This window comes from Aulostomus chinensis, chromosome 15 (assembly GCF_037954235.1).
Source record: "Aulostomus chinensis isolate RoL2024-O1b breed Wild chromosome 15, RoL_Achi_v1.0, whole genome shotgun sequence".
In the NCBI taxonomy this organism is placed as follows: domain Eukaryota; kingdom Metazoa; phylum Chordata; class Actinopteri; order Syngnathiformes; family Aulostomidae; genus Aulostomus; species Aulostomus chinensis.
Window position 1 is genome coordinate 19,387,723 of NC_141334.1, and position 14,013 is coordinate 19,401,735.

At 42.7% G+C, this 14,013-nt stretch overlaps 1 protein-coding gene across 5 annotated transcripts in view; it reads right to left on the reverse strand.

Moving 5' to 3' along the window:
- Positions 1–252: 252 nt before the first annotated feature.
- ncor1 (nuclear receptor corepressor 1) overlaps positions 253–14,013 on the reverse strand; it is a 70,459-nt gene continuing 56,698 nt past the window's right edge. For 2 of the 5 annotated variants that reach the window (XM_086179509.1, XM_086179505.1), the window contains 14 exons: positions 13,723–13,923; positions 13,207–13,356; positions 11,267–11,434; positions 10,598–10,745; positions 10,027–10,487; positions 9,206–9,319; positions 8,875–9,008; positions 8,549–8,763; positions 8,319–8,462; positions 6,136–6,281; positions 5,896–5,949; positions 5,614–5,817; positions 5,347–5,523; positions 253–2,973 (listed from right to left, as the gene is read on the reverse strand). In XM_086179509.1, the coding sequence (XP_086035635.1) occupies positions 2,762–2,973; positions 5,347–5,523; positions 5,614–5,817; positions 5,896–5,949; positions 6,136–6,281; positions 8,319–8,462; positions 8,549–8,763; positions 8,875–9,008; positions 9,206–9,319; positions 10,027–10,487; positions 10,598–10,745; positions 11,267–11,434; positions 13,207–13,356; positions 13,723–13,923 (2,528 nt within the window). In that variant the 3' untranslated portion in view covers positions 253–2,761. The remainder of the gene's footprint in view (positions 2,974–5,346; positions 5,524–5,613; positions 5,818–5,895; positions 5,950–6,135; positions 6,282–8,318; positions 8,463–8,548; positions 8,764–8,874; positions 9,009–9,205; positions 9,320–10,026; positions 10,488–10,597; positions 10,746–11,266; positions 11,435–13,206; positions 13,357–13,722; positions 13,924–14,013) is intronic. The other 3 variants (XM_086179507.1, XM_086179506.1, XM_086179508.1) reach the window with 3 other exon arrangements.

Here is a 14,013-nt window from a genome sequence, read left to right on the forward strand (position 1 = left end):
TCCTGAAACTGAGAAGCCAAGCTTTAGTTGGACCCATACATTCATTAGGGCAGCTGTTTTGGTAATTAATTAGGGCCTGAGCCTGAAGGCACTTCAGGCGAAGACCCTATTATGTTTTTATTCCTATTCCTAATATGGCAATGAGAAATGGAACAAACACATGCCTGCATTTTCTTGCCATCCACTTGATTCATCTCATGCTCCATTTTTTTAATCTAACACTAAGTCAAGCAGTTGTTGAGAGACATTGGATCAGGATCATTGCATTATTTATATATGATTTTTGTCAGTTTCTGTGCATTTAAAAAGGTGAATTCAAACGTCACATTCAACAATAAATAACCTGATAAAAATAACAGACAAACCAACTTGTAGTTTTCCTCAATCGGTAGGGATTATCCAGCACTGCCAGTGTGGGTTTTGACAAACAAAAGATTTACTCTTTAAAAAAAAAAAAAAAAAAAAAGAGTGCAAAGGAAATTCATTTCACCAAAAAGCCCAAACAGACACAAAGCTTTTAAAAGGAATATAGAGGTGGTTTTTTTTTTCAGAGTTAAATCACAGCAGTGTTGCCATTATTTGATGGGACTTTGGCACTTTTGAAAACATCCATTAAAAACATCTAAAAGAAAAACATCAGTCAGTAGAGAAATTATATATATTTTTCACTGGTGGAGAACTGATCCACTTTATTTGATTGGTCTGAACTCTTGTAATAGCCAACTAAAAGACATTGTGCGATACAATCATTGCATTTCAACGTCATAGGATACAAGGGTCTTCAAGTCTCAATTTCAAAAAGACAAAAAAAAAAGTCACCACTGTGTATGCGTGTGTGTGTGTGTTTTTGATAGCTGAAAAGATGCTCCAATTTTTTTTCGGCTTCATGTCGGATTTCTTTAAGATTCAAGTTTTGTAAACTTTTTTTTTGTCATTGCCTTTTGTAAACACGTAACATCCCTTTTGAACAGGATGCATAACAAAGATGTTGAAAATGACAGAAAAAAAAATCTGAACATGTGCTATGACAAATGATTCAAAAATCAAAGGAAATATCAAGTTTAGAGCAGTACAGATTTTCTTTTTATGGCAAAGTGAAAGCTGAGAAGCTAAAATATGGTATTTTTCACATATCTATAAAAAAGTCCTGCAAAGCAATATTACTGCCATTAACGGTGCTGACGTAGTATATTTCACACTCAAAGCTTTTGGCCTGACACAATGGAAGCAGAGATTAAGTGGTCAAGGTTTTTGAATCACCATGACAGCAAATTCCTAAACATTTAGCTGTACCATACACTTAAAATAGTAACTGTAAAGCAAATGTCACACTACAAATAAAATGGATGTACCAGCTACAAGACAGATTTCTGTGAGTGGTGGGAAATAAGTTACACAGCAGGTAGTATGCTTTTTGTTGACAAGTTACAAAGCAAAAAAAAAAAAAAAAAAAAAAAGTGCAACAATGGTGCAGACCATTCTTTAGGTTTGGTTAGTTTTGCCTTTTTGTGTAATGGAAAAGACAATTTACAGAGTTCAGATTTTTTTCAGGGCAGTATCATTTTAAAAAAGAGGGACTACAGAAACAAATACAAACATCAAACACCAAAGTATATCACTGAGAAAATTAGTTAAAGCTGCCTTCTTTCTCAAGTCACAAGGCATGGCAAAACCGTAAAAAAAAAAAAAAAAAAAGTTCCCGATGTACTGGTTTTTTTTTTTGTGTTTTTTTTAAACCATAACAACATTGCAGAGCAGATCATTCTGGACAGGCTGGAAACTGCAGAGAGACACAGCTACATGTGACACACCATGGTCAGCTCTATTGAAAAAAAGAAACAAAAAAACAAAAAAAACATTGGCTCACTTTCATTATTCAGACGGGGTCCAGGAGTAGTCATCTTTTCCAGCACAATTAAGCTTATATCAGACTTTTCACCTTTCTGTTATGACACCAGTGTTCGCAACTTGCTTGAAAACATTTCTTCGTCTAGAGCAGGGTGAGAGGTTACCTCGACCTTCTGATAGTTGGAATCCATACAGCGTTTCCCCCTAGTGGTGAACCGAGGGAATATCAAAGCTGTTAGAAATGTTCGTCTGGGTTTTGTTTTCATGTCCACAATGTTCAGGCTCTGGTGGTGCTTGGTGGAGGACGTGCAGCGTGGAACAACCTCTGTGCTCCAGTCATGGGCAAGGACAAACCACAAATATTAAACAGGGTGTGGGGGGGGCGAGGGGAGGGGCTGGGAGAGACCAACTGTGGTATTAAAGATTACACGCCATCTCGTCCCATTTAAAGTGGATCAATTTAAAAGCGACTTTAAAATAAGAAATAATCAAGTTAAGAAAAACACTGCAAAAGGTTACTCTATTTACATACAATGATTTTCTTAAAGACAAGATATATCTTTACAGAAATCAAACAAAATTCAGAAATTGTCTCTTTTTACACATAAAGTTCTTCAACTTAACTATATATCAAGTCTTCCCATCAGTCTAGTTTTGTTTATTTCCCCGACAGACTGGGTGAGAGCTTCCAAACCAAAGGTGAGTCTTGTTCTGGATAGCTCTGTCTGTCGCAGGCTGCTGCTTGTACTCTTAACTAGCAGCCAGGGTGCGCCACAGCACCAAAAAGTAAAAATGACACCACCCCATCTGCTTGACACGCTCCTCTCTTAGTTCTAGAGGAGGCGGGTGAACAGACAGGCCTCAGCGCAGGCCTCTCATCTCGTCTGGTTACTGAGACAGCAGGTGGCAGGGCTCAATCATCACTGTCCGACAGGGTCTCGTATTGCTCCGACAGGAGAGACTGCCACACACGCTGCTGGGCCACCGGCGCTCCAGTCTGAAGTGGCTGCTGCTGCTGCTGCTGCTGTTGCTGCTGACTCTGTATGGAGGGGGACGCTATGGAGGTGGGTGGTGTGCTGCTCATTATGCGCATGGTCAGTGGGTTGTAAGGGAACTGCATGGATCCTGGGGAGAGGAGGAAATAAAGTGAAATAAGGAGATGAAGAAGGTCTGTGTATTAACCGCTGTAGAAGGGCTGTGGAATACAACTATAAATGTCATTAAGACAGCAGACAAATCTCAGTTGCTCATTACGAAGCCCAGGTGAAGACCCAGGGTCAGATCAGCTCCTATTCTAACAGACGAATTATGAGAATGAGACCTAGAAAGTTAAAACAAAGGATACCAGATGAAATTCCTTATCGTCAATGAAGCGTTTGTTTTCCACACAGTATTTTAAACAATCGGCGAACCAGGAGCTGGACTCTTGATCAGCCGTGACAAAACACAAGCTCATTCCTAAATGGCCTTCTTCTTCTGGTGAATGGACTTGAATTGGTGCCGCAGAGCTGGACACAAACTGGAAAGTTGACTGCGAAGTCCCCACAGCTAACACAAAGACGGTTAACCTCTCATAGGTACTGTTTGACTTGATTCAGGTGGAAGTGCTGTGATGGAGGGAGCCTGGGCGACAGTGACAGGTCAAAAGAAACCCCAAAGTTGTTGCAAGCGGCTTTTGATAGATTCCCAGAAATGGAAGCCTTTAATGGCTGCTACTACAACGGACATCTGCAATGTCACATTTGATTTACACGCTTGGGAAGCTGAGGTTTAATTCTGAAAAGAATCCGCTAGTCACAGTGGAGGAACATGTCCACAAGCTACAACATGTGTTTGGTTTATATAACAACATTTGAGGTCGATGATTGTTTTTTTTGTTTGCAACTATTTTCTAAGCGTTTCCGCCTTTTTATATTGTATACACAACACCTTTGTTTTTATTCTACAATTGAGCGAGAGAAGATTTTACAGAAGAGAATATTGTTGGGACCACTTCATCTTCTAAGTGGCTTGTTGCATGGGTGGAATTTTAATAAAAAATGGGGTGGGAGGAGAAATTCAATTGGAGCTCATCCAACCCCTACTTGGCCAAAGTAAGATGGTTTGGATTTGTTCTAGATAATCTGATAAATATTTTGATAAAACCAATAAGAGACTAAAACTATATTTGGAATACAGCAGTAAGAAAACTAATTTCCTCGATGAGAAAAATGATAAAAAACAGATGAGGAGAATTTACATACTATCTGTCGGAAAGACGTTGATCACAAAACGGTTATGAAGGGGAGCAGACAGTTTCCAGCCTAAGACTCTCGTAGACAACATTCCATCGGCCAGCGTTGGCGATCGCAACACGTGTGTGACACAGAGGAAAAGTTTGATGACGAGGTGACAAGACACGGCGAGACAGGATATACAAGAACTACAGTGGATGGATCACTTCAAAGAGCCAACACACCACTCCCCCATAAACCGAGATACCAAACACCATGAAACAAAAATCACACTTCTCTTCCACCACTGTCTGTAGAACAGCCCATGTCAACCTGGCAATAAAAGCCCAGGGGGAACTTTCAAATGTGGGCACTGCAATCATTGCGATTACGCTGTGAAACTTGTGACTTTCAAAATGGAGGCAATTCACACACACAAGGCGAGTGAGACATTTTTACTAACTGTAACACCAATTTCAAGGTCATAGATTGGAATTCACTTGTGGCTGTTTCTATGTGGGACGAACAAAAAGAAAACTCAAGGACTCAATTGCAGACCGTAAGAATGCCATCCATACAAAGAATACGATTATGCTACGGCATTGACATTATTTGAAAAAAGGACTTGACAATGCTAATGCACTAAAAACTCATAGTTTTAGAGGTTGTTGATAAGGACATGAGAGCAACTGCAAACAGACACATTTTGGATTTTCCAGTAAGAGCAAACAAAGTTCCCAGGGGTGAATAATGTTAAAAGCAGAAGGAAAGCTCCTGCACACCTCCTCTCTCGATTGCTCTTAGGTTTATTTACATCATTTGTAACATATTGTCATGTAAAATAAAAATATTTTAATTTTTTTATCCATCTCTACATTTTGCATTGGATTGCTTTGAAGTAAAATTGCTTTTTTACATTCTTATTAAAAACACAAACCATGTAAGCAACCCTTCAGAAAATGAAACACATACAGTGCACCAAAGTTTCCAGAGTACCAGAGAGTACATGACCAACACAGAGACCCAGCAGCGCTTCTACTGCTTGACTCACTGTTGAGGAAATTACTGGATATATGCTAACAAACTGCCCTTTCAGTTTGGCGTTTCTATATGATCAATTTAATCACTGAAGTAGCAAAAAATGTTCTATATCTGGATATGAATCGTTATTATCAAGAAGACATTTTGGTCATCCAGCACAGCCTTAGTTTGCAGACACCAGTAACTACAGACTGAATTGGCCATTTTAAAATGTTTTTCTGACAAAGGGGACTGAAGAACTCACCCGCTGACGAGGGTCGCTCGTCCCAGCTCCACTGGGGCTGGGCCTGCGTTTGTCTGTGATAATCTCCCTCGGAGTGGACGGAGGACACAGAGGAGGGCCGATCCCCTCCAGCATATCCCTGACCCAAGTTAGGAGACTTTGATTTGCGACTGTTGGCTTTTCCCGGCTTCTGCTTCACTGTAGATGAGTAGATCAGCAGCTTGTCATGCATCATTCCCCCTGAACATATAGGCTACATTTGGACTGTGTTTTGTAATCCGGGCCTACCCATACTGGGCGACGGGTTGGTTTCCTGGCGGGTATCACTGCCCGTGTTGGATGTGTTGTTGATATTACACTGAGCCCCGATTCCTCCCTGATGCTCCTCAGGTCTCTCCTCCAAGTTGCCCATCAAGGCCTTACGGATGATATCCTCCAAGCCCAGATTACTGGCTGGGTCACTAAAGGAGTGATTCCTGGTGTTGATGCTGCCTACAAATCACAACAAAATCTCAATAAGAAATGAGAAAAATCAGCGTGAGAGAGGTAATATGTTTGACGACTACTTACTGGAGCTAGTAACAGCAGGCAAGTTGAAAATCTCTGTGCCTGGTTGAGCATTTCCTGCAAGAAAATCATTAACTGTTGAAAAAAAAAATATCTGGCAAGCAAGTGGATAACCAATTTTCAAATTAGAAGGAAAAGTTCCATTAAACACAAATGTCTTGCATGCACACACACGGAGTTCATTCCATAATTTCATGCAAACAAGTTAGTTTGAGAAAAGAAGACAAGAAGAGACCCACTTACCAACATCAGAATCACCGACACCAGAGGTGGAGTTCAACTTACGAAAGATCTCCTGCTTTTTGGACTTCACCATAGGTGAGGTGTTCTCCAGCTTGGTGAAAAAGGAGGGCAGATAACTGACACTCCCCGGAGACCGTGAATCGCTCCTAGAACAAAGTGAAGGGCAAAGAGTCGGGATTCAAACTGCAAAGTGGGGCAGCAAGCTGCTGCAAAAGAGCTACTTTCCACGCCAGTGGGATGTAAAACCAGTGTTGTCACAGGGGCATTCTGCCTACTGGCTCTCATTTACAGTCTTAAACAGAAAGGTATTCAATGACCGGGTGCTAAAAACTAATTCTGGTACTGGGTAGATCAAATATAGAAATACTTAAAAGTTCTAGCTTACTACATATAGCACAAGTAAATACAGATGTAGCCACCAGAAATTTTCCAGGAAAACCATGACAGGCCCTTGACCAATCCATGCTGGGATTGTGCCCTGACCCTGCCTGTAATGATGGCATATTGAATATAGGTCAGATTCATAACACCCCTGAGTGCCGGATGTGTAAATTCAGTTGCAGTATCTCATCTATCCACCAGGAGGAGCAGTGACTAGAAGGTTACACAGTTTACTGAGTTTTAATTCAGCTGGTCTGTGGGCTGATTGATGAGGTAGAGTGGTGGTGTTTGTGTGTGTGTGTGTGTGTGTGTGTGGGGGGGGGGGTGGGTTATCGCTGTAGGTACTTCATATGTGTTTCATAATCTGGTAACATGTTACGCTAGGAATACAGTGTGATTCACTGTCTTACTTCAATCAAATACAGAACATAAATGTCAAGTCCTAGCTAGCAATCTGCCACATAGCAGATGTAGACTGCTAGCTGGGAGGGCTGGAGCTACACACCACCAAGAACTCTGTTGTGTAGCCTCAGTAACCCACTATGTTAACCATCCTGATAGCACACCAGAACTGTTTGCGTCATGCCCTGGACAAAAACACCAAGATTTTAACCCATTATGGGGAGGGGTCCTGCCGAGTTTAAGTATCTGGGAATCTTGTTCACGAGTGAGGGTAGGATGGAGCAGGAGATTGACAGGCAGGTTGGGGCGGTTAAACCAGTCCGTTGTGGTAAAGAGGGAGCTTAGCCAAAAGGCGAGGCTCTCGATTTACTGGTCAATCTACGTTCCAACCCTCACCTACATGAGTTCATGAGCTTTGGGTAATGACCGAAAGAACAAGATCACGAATACAAGAGGCAAAAATGAGTTTCCTCCACAGGGTGGCTGGGCTCTCCCTTTGAGGGTGAGAAGCTCAGTCATTCGGGAGGGACTCAGAGTAGAGCTGCTGCTCCTCCATGTCGAGAGGAGTCAGTTGAGGTGGTTTGGGCATCTGGGGAGGATGCCTCCCCTGGGAGGTATTCCAGGCATGTCCAACCTGAAGGAGGCCTCTGGGTCGACCTGGGATTATATCTCTTGGCTGGCCTGGGAACACCTTGGGATTCCCCTGAAGAGCTGGTGGAAGTGGCTGGGGTGAGGGCGGTCTAGATTTCCTAGCTGAGGCTGCTGCCCCCAAGACCGGGACCCAGATAAGTGGAGGATGACGAGACGCGATGAGATGAAACCAAACAAAACCAGACCAGACCAGACCAGACCAAACGATATACTCTGGTAGACTTATTTACCACAGAAATAATGAAATTAAGGCGCCAGCAAAGTCAAAGAATGGTCAAGTCAACGACTCCTGCTGTGATCACGTCTCAGCCGTGTGAGTCTTACAGATCTTGTGTGTGCAAGACGTATCGAAAGACATTAAAAAGAAATGGTAACGTATTATATAAAACAGAATGCCAACAAAAAAAATGCACCAAAATAAGAGCCAAGAACATGAGGGGCCAAAATAATTTGGCTGTTGTTACTGTAATGTTACTGTAATCAGCCATTATTATCAGTAAGGATTAAGGCAGTATATTCCTACGACATGCAATACAAATCCATTAAAGACTACATCACGGGACAGTGTCCATCCAAGTATTTTGCCTGAGGACAGTGTTTATCTTTTTCTATATTCCCTATCACAGCAACCTAATCATTTTAGAGCACTCCCACTTGAGTATTTTAACCTGGTATTTCAACCTTGGAAGAACCACTTAAAATAAATGGACGGTCTCTCAGAGATGTGTTCACAGCTTCATGTCCTGTACCTGATCTCTGAGTTGTCTGCATCTCGCCTCTGGGATGGCGGCCCACCGGCCTCCTGTTTATCCATGACTTGGTAGCTTTGTGGCGGAGAGATGGGTTCGTAATTCTCCATCGGTCTTCCACCCCGCTCTGGAGACTTACCAGGTCTGGACAGGGAGGAGAGAGAAATGATGACAGGGAATATCTTGGACTTGTTCTGAGGATTTCAGGGTTTACTGTATGGTTCATGTACCTGGCTCTGGGCTTGTCAGGAGCATTCTCTGGGGAAACTCTGCTGGAGGGTCTGTGGTGATGAGGGGTCTGGATCTGATTCTCAGGACTGTAGCGGCTGGGCAACTTGGCTCGACTTGAGGAAGACACAGGGGGCACCACGCTCTGGAATGTGGCAGAACCTGAGGAGACTGGAGGAGGGTCTTGATTCCGGGCGAAGTCTTGGGTTATGATGTGCTACATGACAGAGGTGAGGGGATAAAACCTGGTCAGTTATGATGTCAGTCTGTTATTGGCAAAATTCTGTCTTTGCTGTTTATTAATATTCTCTTCACCAGGATTTCTTACCGAAATATGATCTGCCAAGGTCATGACCCGGTGTGTCTTGGGGACCTGAGAGTAATTCTCAGTCTGGGAGGAGGGAGGCTGTGGTGGCTCCCCTGATGGCCGGTAACGACTCATGTCATAGGCACGCATGCCGGCTGATGAAAGTCACCCAGGGACAGAACATTATTGTTTTAGAGGGTCAGAGTGAGGTGATGAGTGATGAGAGAGGGAGCAAGTAGTACTGTTCTTCATATCAAGCTCAAAAGATTTGAAACAATCTCAAAATTAAGTGCGACATTCAGTTGAATTCTTATTCGTTCTCTGAATACACTCGCGATTCCTATGTTCATACCTGCTGCCTGTTGTGCATCATCTGGTTTATCCTGTTGGGGCTGGACTGGTGAACCAGCAGGACTAATCACCTCAATGGCTCCACCACCAGGGTTGTCATATCGACTGGATGACACTGTCAACAAATGATTTAAATAAATGCAGCGACTTAAAATAGGGGACCATGTGAAGGTTGGATTATTTTGTCCTTGAATATACACTTAATAAAAATATAAACACATTTTAGCAGACATTTTCAATTTGTTTTAATACCTCAAAGATACTTTCTGTGTGCTCAAAGATCTTATTTTTCACTGCTTTTGCCAACTTATATCACTGTTGATGACCATTTCCTCCTTTTGTAGCAAAATCTTTATCTTATAATGCCGATTAAATGATAAAAGATTATGATCACCAAACTGGTGTTCTTGGATGGGATCACTTAAAGTTCCCCCCAAATCCTCCAGGTTTGTCACACTACAATGCAAATGATGCCACAAGTCCCCAGGGGAGAGGACAACTTGCATGTCACAGCTGTAAATGTTCAACAACACAATACAGAAATTAATTCCAGTTGCTTGGCATCGAAGCCAATTGAACGCCCAGCTGTGGAGGATGTGAACACTGACTCCCTCTGTCCCTCATGGACTGATGCTGGTATTCCCAAGTTCTTGCAAATTTTTTAGTTTGTGTAGCGGCATTATTTGTTTAAAATGTTTGAACATAAAACATACATCTTCGTGTTGTGTTCACACTTAAGTTCAGTCAGTATATTAATAGATGGTGATCATTCTAAGTGCATGCTGAACGAATTTTTAATTCACATGTAATCAACAGACTCACAGCTGCTGGAGGAGTCCGAGCTCTGGGATCCTCGCTCTCGAGAGTCTTTCTCTGAGGCTATTTGCCGTGTGATGATGACATCAATGAAGTTAGCTGCTGTAATGGTTGTCTTTCCACGGGTTCGAAGCTCCTCTTCGATGCGGGACTTGGAGGTTTGAGGTCCCTTATCCTTGACTCCTACTCCCTCAGGGTAAGCTGGATGGGGCTTGCCCCCTGGTAGAGACATAGCACCATACGGCATGGATCGCCTCTCTGCCTCCTGCTGCTGTTCAGACAGGCTGGTGGGCCGCCGACCTGCTGAAGACATGTCATCATCCCGCTCATGTTTGTTCTCCTTCACCTTGGCCACATCCACAGGTGGGGCAGAGGCTGCAGCATCCACCAAAGCAGCCAGAGCATCAGCTGCAGTACTATAGCGAGAGCTACTTGGGCCTGCCACTGTCGTCACTGCTGAATGAGGCCTGGAAATGACATAAAAGAGGACATCAAAAACATGTTTTTGGAAGGCTTACTTCAATTACTGGAAGGACACACAGGTGTCAGGAAGACACCTGGTATGAATTTGACTTACGTCAGAGAGGTGATGACGCTCTTGCCCTGAAAGATACTCGGCCGCTGTTGCTGCTGCTGCTGAATCACTACGTCCTGTGTCCTGAGCGAGGGAGATGGGGAGTGCAGGTAACCTCGACTTCCTGGCCGGCCTGGCTGCTCTGGACCAACTGATCCAGACAAATACATTAAGCATTGTAAATGTGTTTCAAAATAAAATGCCCAAGAAGACAGAGTTTAGGGACCATCACACTCAGCAACAGCAACACTATTTCTACACTTTAACCTTAAGTCGAAAAGGGTTGAACCAAAGTAGACACAGGAAAATAATATATATCTTCTACGGCCCCCTTGTAGTCTGACAGGGCACAGCCTCTGACCATAAAATAAACTATGTTCAGTGTGGGAATCCCAATTTACCCGCATGTCATTTTTAAAACTAACTTCCATATAATGATTATTGTTGAAGAAACAAATAAAACAAGTAAATATATAAAATCAAACGAAACCACGGGGACATTCGATACATCCATGATATCTTTGGCTTTGCTGATGTTTGTCCCTGATGACATATAAATATTGTGCTCAGGTTGCCTCTTTATTTAGAATGGTGGTCCCTGGGTCACAGTCAGTTGAAAACTCTTCATATAAATAGGCTTTTTTTGGAATCTTCAGCCGTTTGACATCTCACCTCCACGCATGTATTCATTGGATCGTTCCCGCTCACGTTCTCGCATGTCCCTGTCTCGCTCCCGCTGCTCCCTTTCCTTCTCCCTCTCTTTCTCCTGTTGCTCCCGGTCACGCTCCCTCTCCCGTTCCCTCTCTACACTGGCAGCAGCAGCAAGGTGGGCTGGGTGACCTGAGGACAATCACACACACACACACACACACACACACACACACACACACACACACACACCACACACACACACACACACACACACAACGTTTATACACATACTGCTCATAGCATTGCAGGAAGATGGATCATGATTCCTTTAGAAACCCCAACTATGGTTGACTGGACGAATATCAGCGGACTTCATAACTTGACTTGACCCATATTACGACGAGTCTTTGACAAAGCAAGTTAGTGATTTATTTGATAATTTGCCTTTAGCAGTTGCAGTAAATCAAAAACTGCATGTGCAGTTGTCCACCTTGATCGTTTCACAACCTCTCAGAAGCTCCTTTTTTCAAATAGTTGGTCAAATGTCACTGTAGACTACAAAGACAGCAAATTGGAATTGGCTTTCCAGTTCCATTCGTTTTAAATTAAAAATATTCCCAAATAAGTGAATAACCAGTGTCTGCACTGACCAACACAAACTCATTGACTTTTTATTTGAAAAGAATCAAGCTTATCCATTGTAAAGAATCACACAGTGCAATGACTTGCCAAGCATCTCTCCCCACACTAATAACTCACCCGTCAGCTAACAGTATACCATTTAAACTTGGATTAAATTTTTAAAAAAAAGCTCTAGTGTGGAGGCATTTCTGCCTATGTGCAAAATTTCTGTTTCTGTCTACTGGCCTTATTTACCATTTCACTAAAGCACAAGGACAACAGACTTTAACGGTTCAACAGCAGACCAAGTACACCCAAATCCTTAATAACACCATATTTTTTTAATTCATCCAGTTCAAAGTAGCTATGACTAATTACGTTTTAAAGTCCCCCTCAAGTCAGCAATGTTTTTGTTATTCTTGCTCCCACAGTTGAGCATCACTGTGTAGAATGATGTGTGTGCATTGTTTTACTAGAAGGCCACTTTCAAATTCATTAATGAAAACACAACATTTACTGAGTACTCACTGAAATTTGATTTTAAGAGGTGGTTCTATGAACAGGATTTGAGAAATCACAAATATTTGCAAAATCTGATCGTGGGCTCAAATTCATGAGTAGGAGACATTTGGTGTTCATCAGTTAAACGGGAAATGAAAATAAAAATTGTATATTTATGAAATCTGGAATTTTTAATGAGGAATAAATGTGGATATTGTTTTAAAGATTTGAATGTCGTATTTATCATCTTACATTACATTATTTGTTTTCTTTGATACATGTGGGGAGGTTTTTTTTTTTAAGGAATAATTCCAACATTGCAATATAGTATGGAAATGGAAATTGTAGACCTATCATTTCAGAGGCCAAGGCAGTGGTTTGTGTCTCTATAAAAATGTTGACTTGCGATTAAATGAATGACAAGAAATTCCAGGAAATATGACCCTCTGAAGATCAGCAAGGTTGACAAGGACCATGTACAGAACCGGTTTTATACTAGAGTTAGCTAAATAGCTAGTTGGTGCAAACTTTTTCTCTCTCTCAAAAAAAAAGTTGTGACCCTTAAAATGCTCCATTAAGGAATACAACCTCTCAGTTGCTGTGCAACAACCAGACAGTTATGGGTGGAATCCTTTCCTTAATGGTTTCAGAGAGCAGCACAGTCAATCTGACTGCACCAAGACTCAACTTAATCTGTGAGTGGACAGGCAGAACTGACGTTTGACACCTCAGGCCAGCGCAGAGCTGCCCTATTAGAGGTGTGAGGGAACACGAAGATTGTGGCAAGAAGGTTAAGGGAACACGATATGTAGGGGTGGGGAAGGGAGGGGGATCCTCACCTGGCGAAATGGAAGTTGGGTTGAAAACTCTAGGAGGGAAAGGGGGCTGAGCTCCAGGGAGGTAGGCGATGCGTTCCAAAGTGGGAGTACCTGTTCCCCCAGGGTGAGGCAACAGGATAGTTGGAGGCATCTGGGCTAGATCAATAATTCCTTTTACAGACAGAAGCAAAGGGCCAACGGTGAACAACAAAATCTGATCCATGAATTTTTTTTAATGTATGAACACCGTATGTACCCATCACCTTCATCTGTTAGTACTCCCAAATACAAATTGGTAAGTAAGCAGGGCTGCAAAGAAAGTGGAATAGTGGTCTACTTGGAAGAGGCAACCACTCAGCAAATGGAGATTTGGATGAAATTGCTAAATTTGTCTAGGTCATTTGCTTCTGGGCGTCTGGAAAAGGTAGCCACTACTTCACAAGCACACAGTCTGCCTACTAAGCCCCTTTCGCACAGGGCCTCTCCCCCCTGCAAGCTGCTGCAGGTGAGAGAAGGTCAACTGGCTGAGGGCCGTACCTCGAGCTCCAGCTGTGTACGGGATAGCGACAGGTTGTTCCCGTGGTGACAGCCCTCTGGGCATTTCAGGCCGTGGGATCACTTGCATCTGCTGGGAAGTGATATAATCATTGAGGATGGTCTGCCGTGTGTTCTCCACAGTGTACAGCTGGTAGGTGTTGTGGTAACCAGTTGGGGACGTCTGTCTGGTGAACATGAACGCTGTAACAGAGGACAGGAGAAAAATTAAATAAAATCATAATACTGGCCATCACTGCTTGCATCAATAACAGATCCAGGACTTCATCTGAG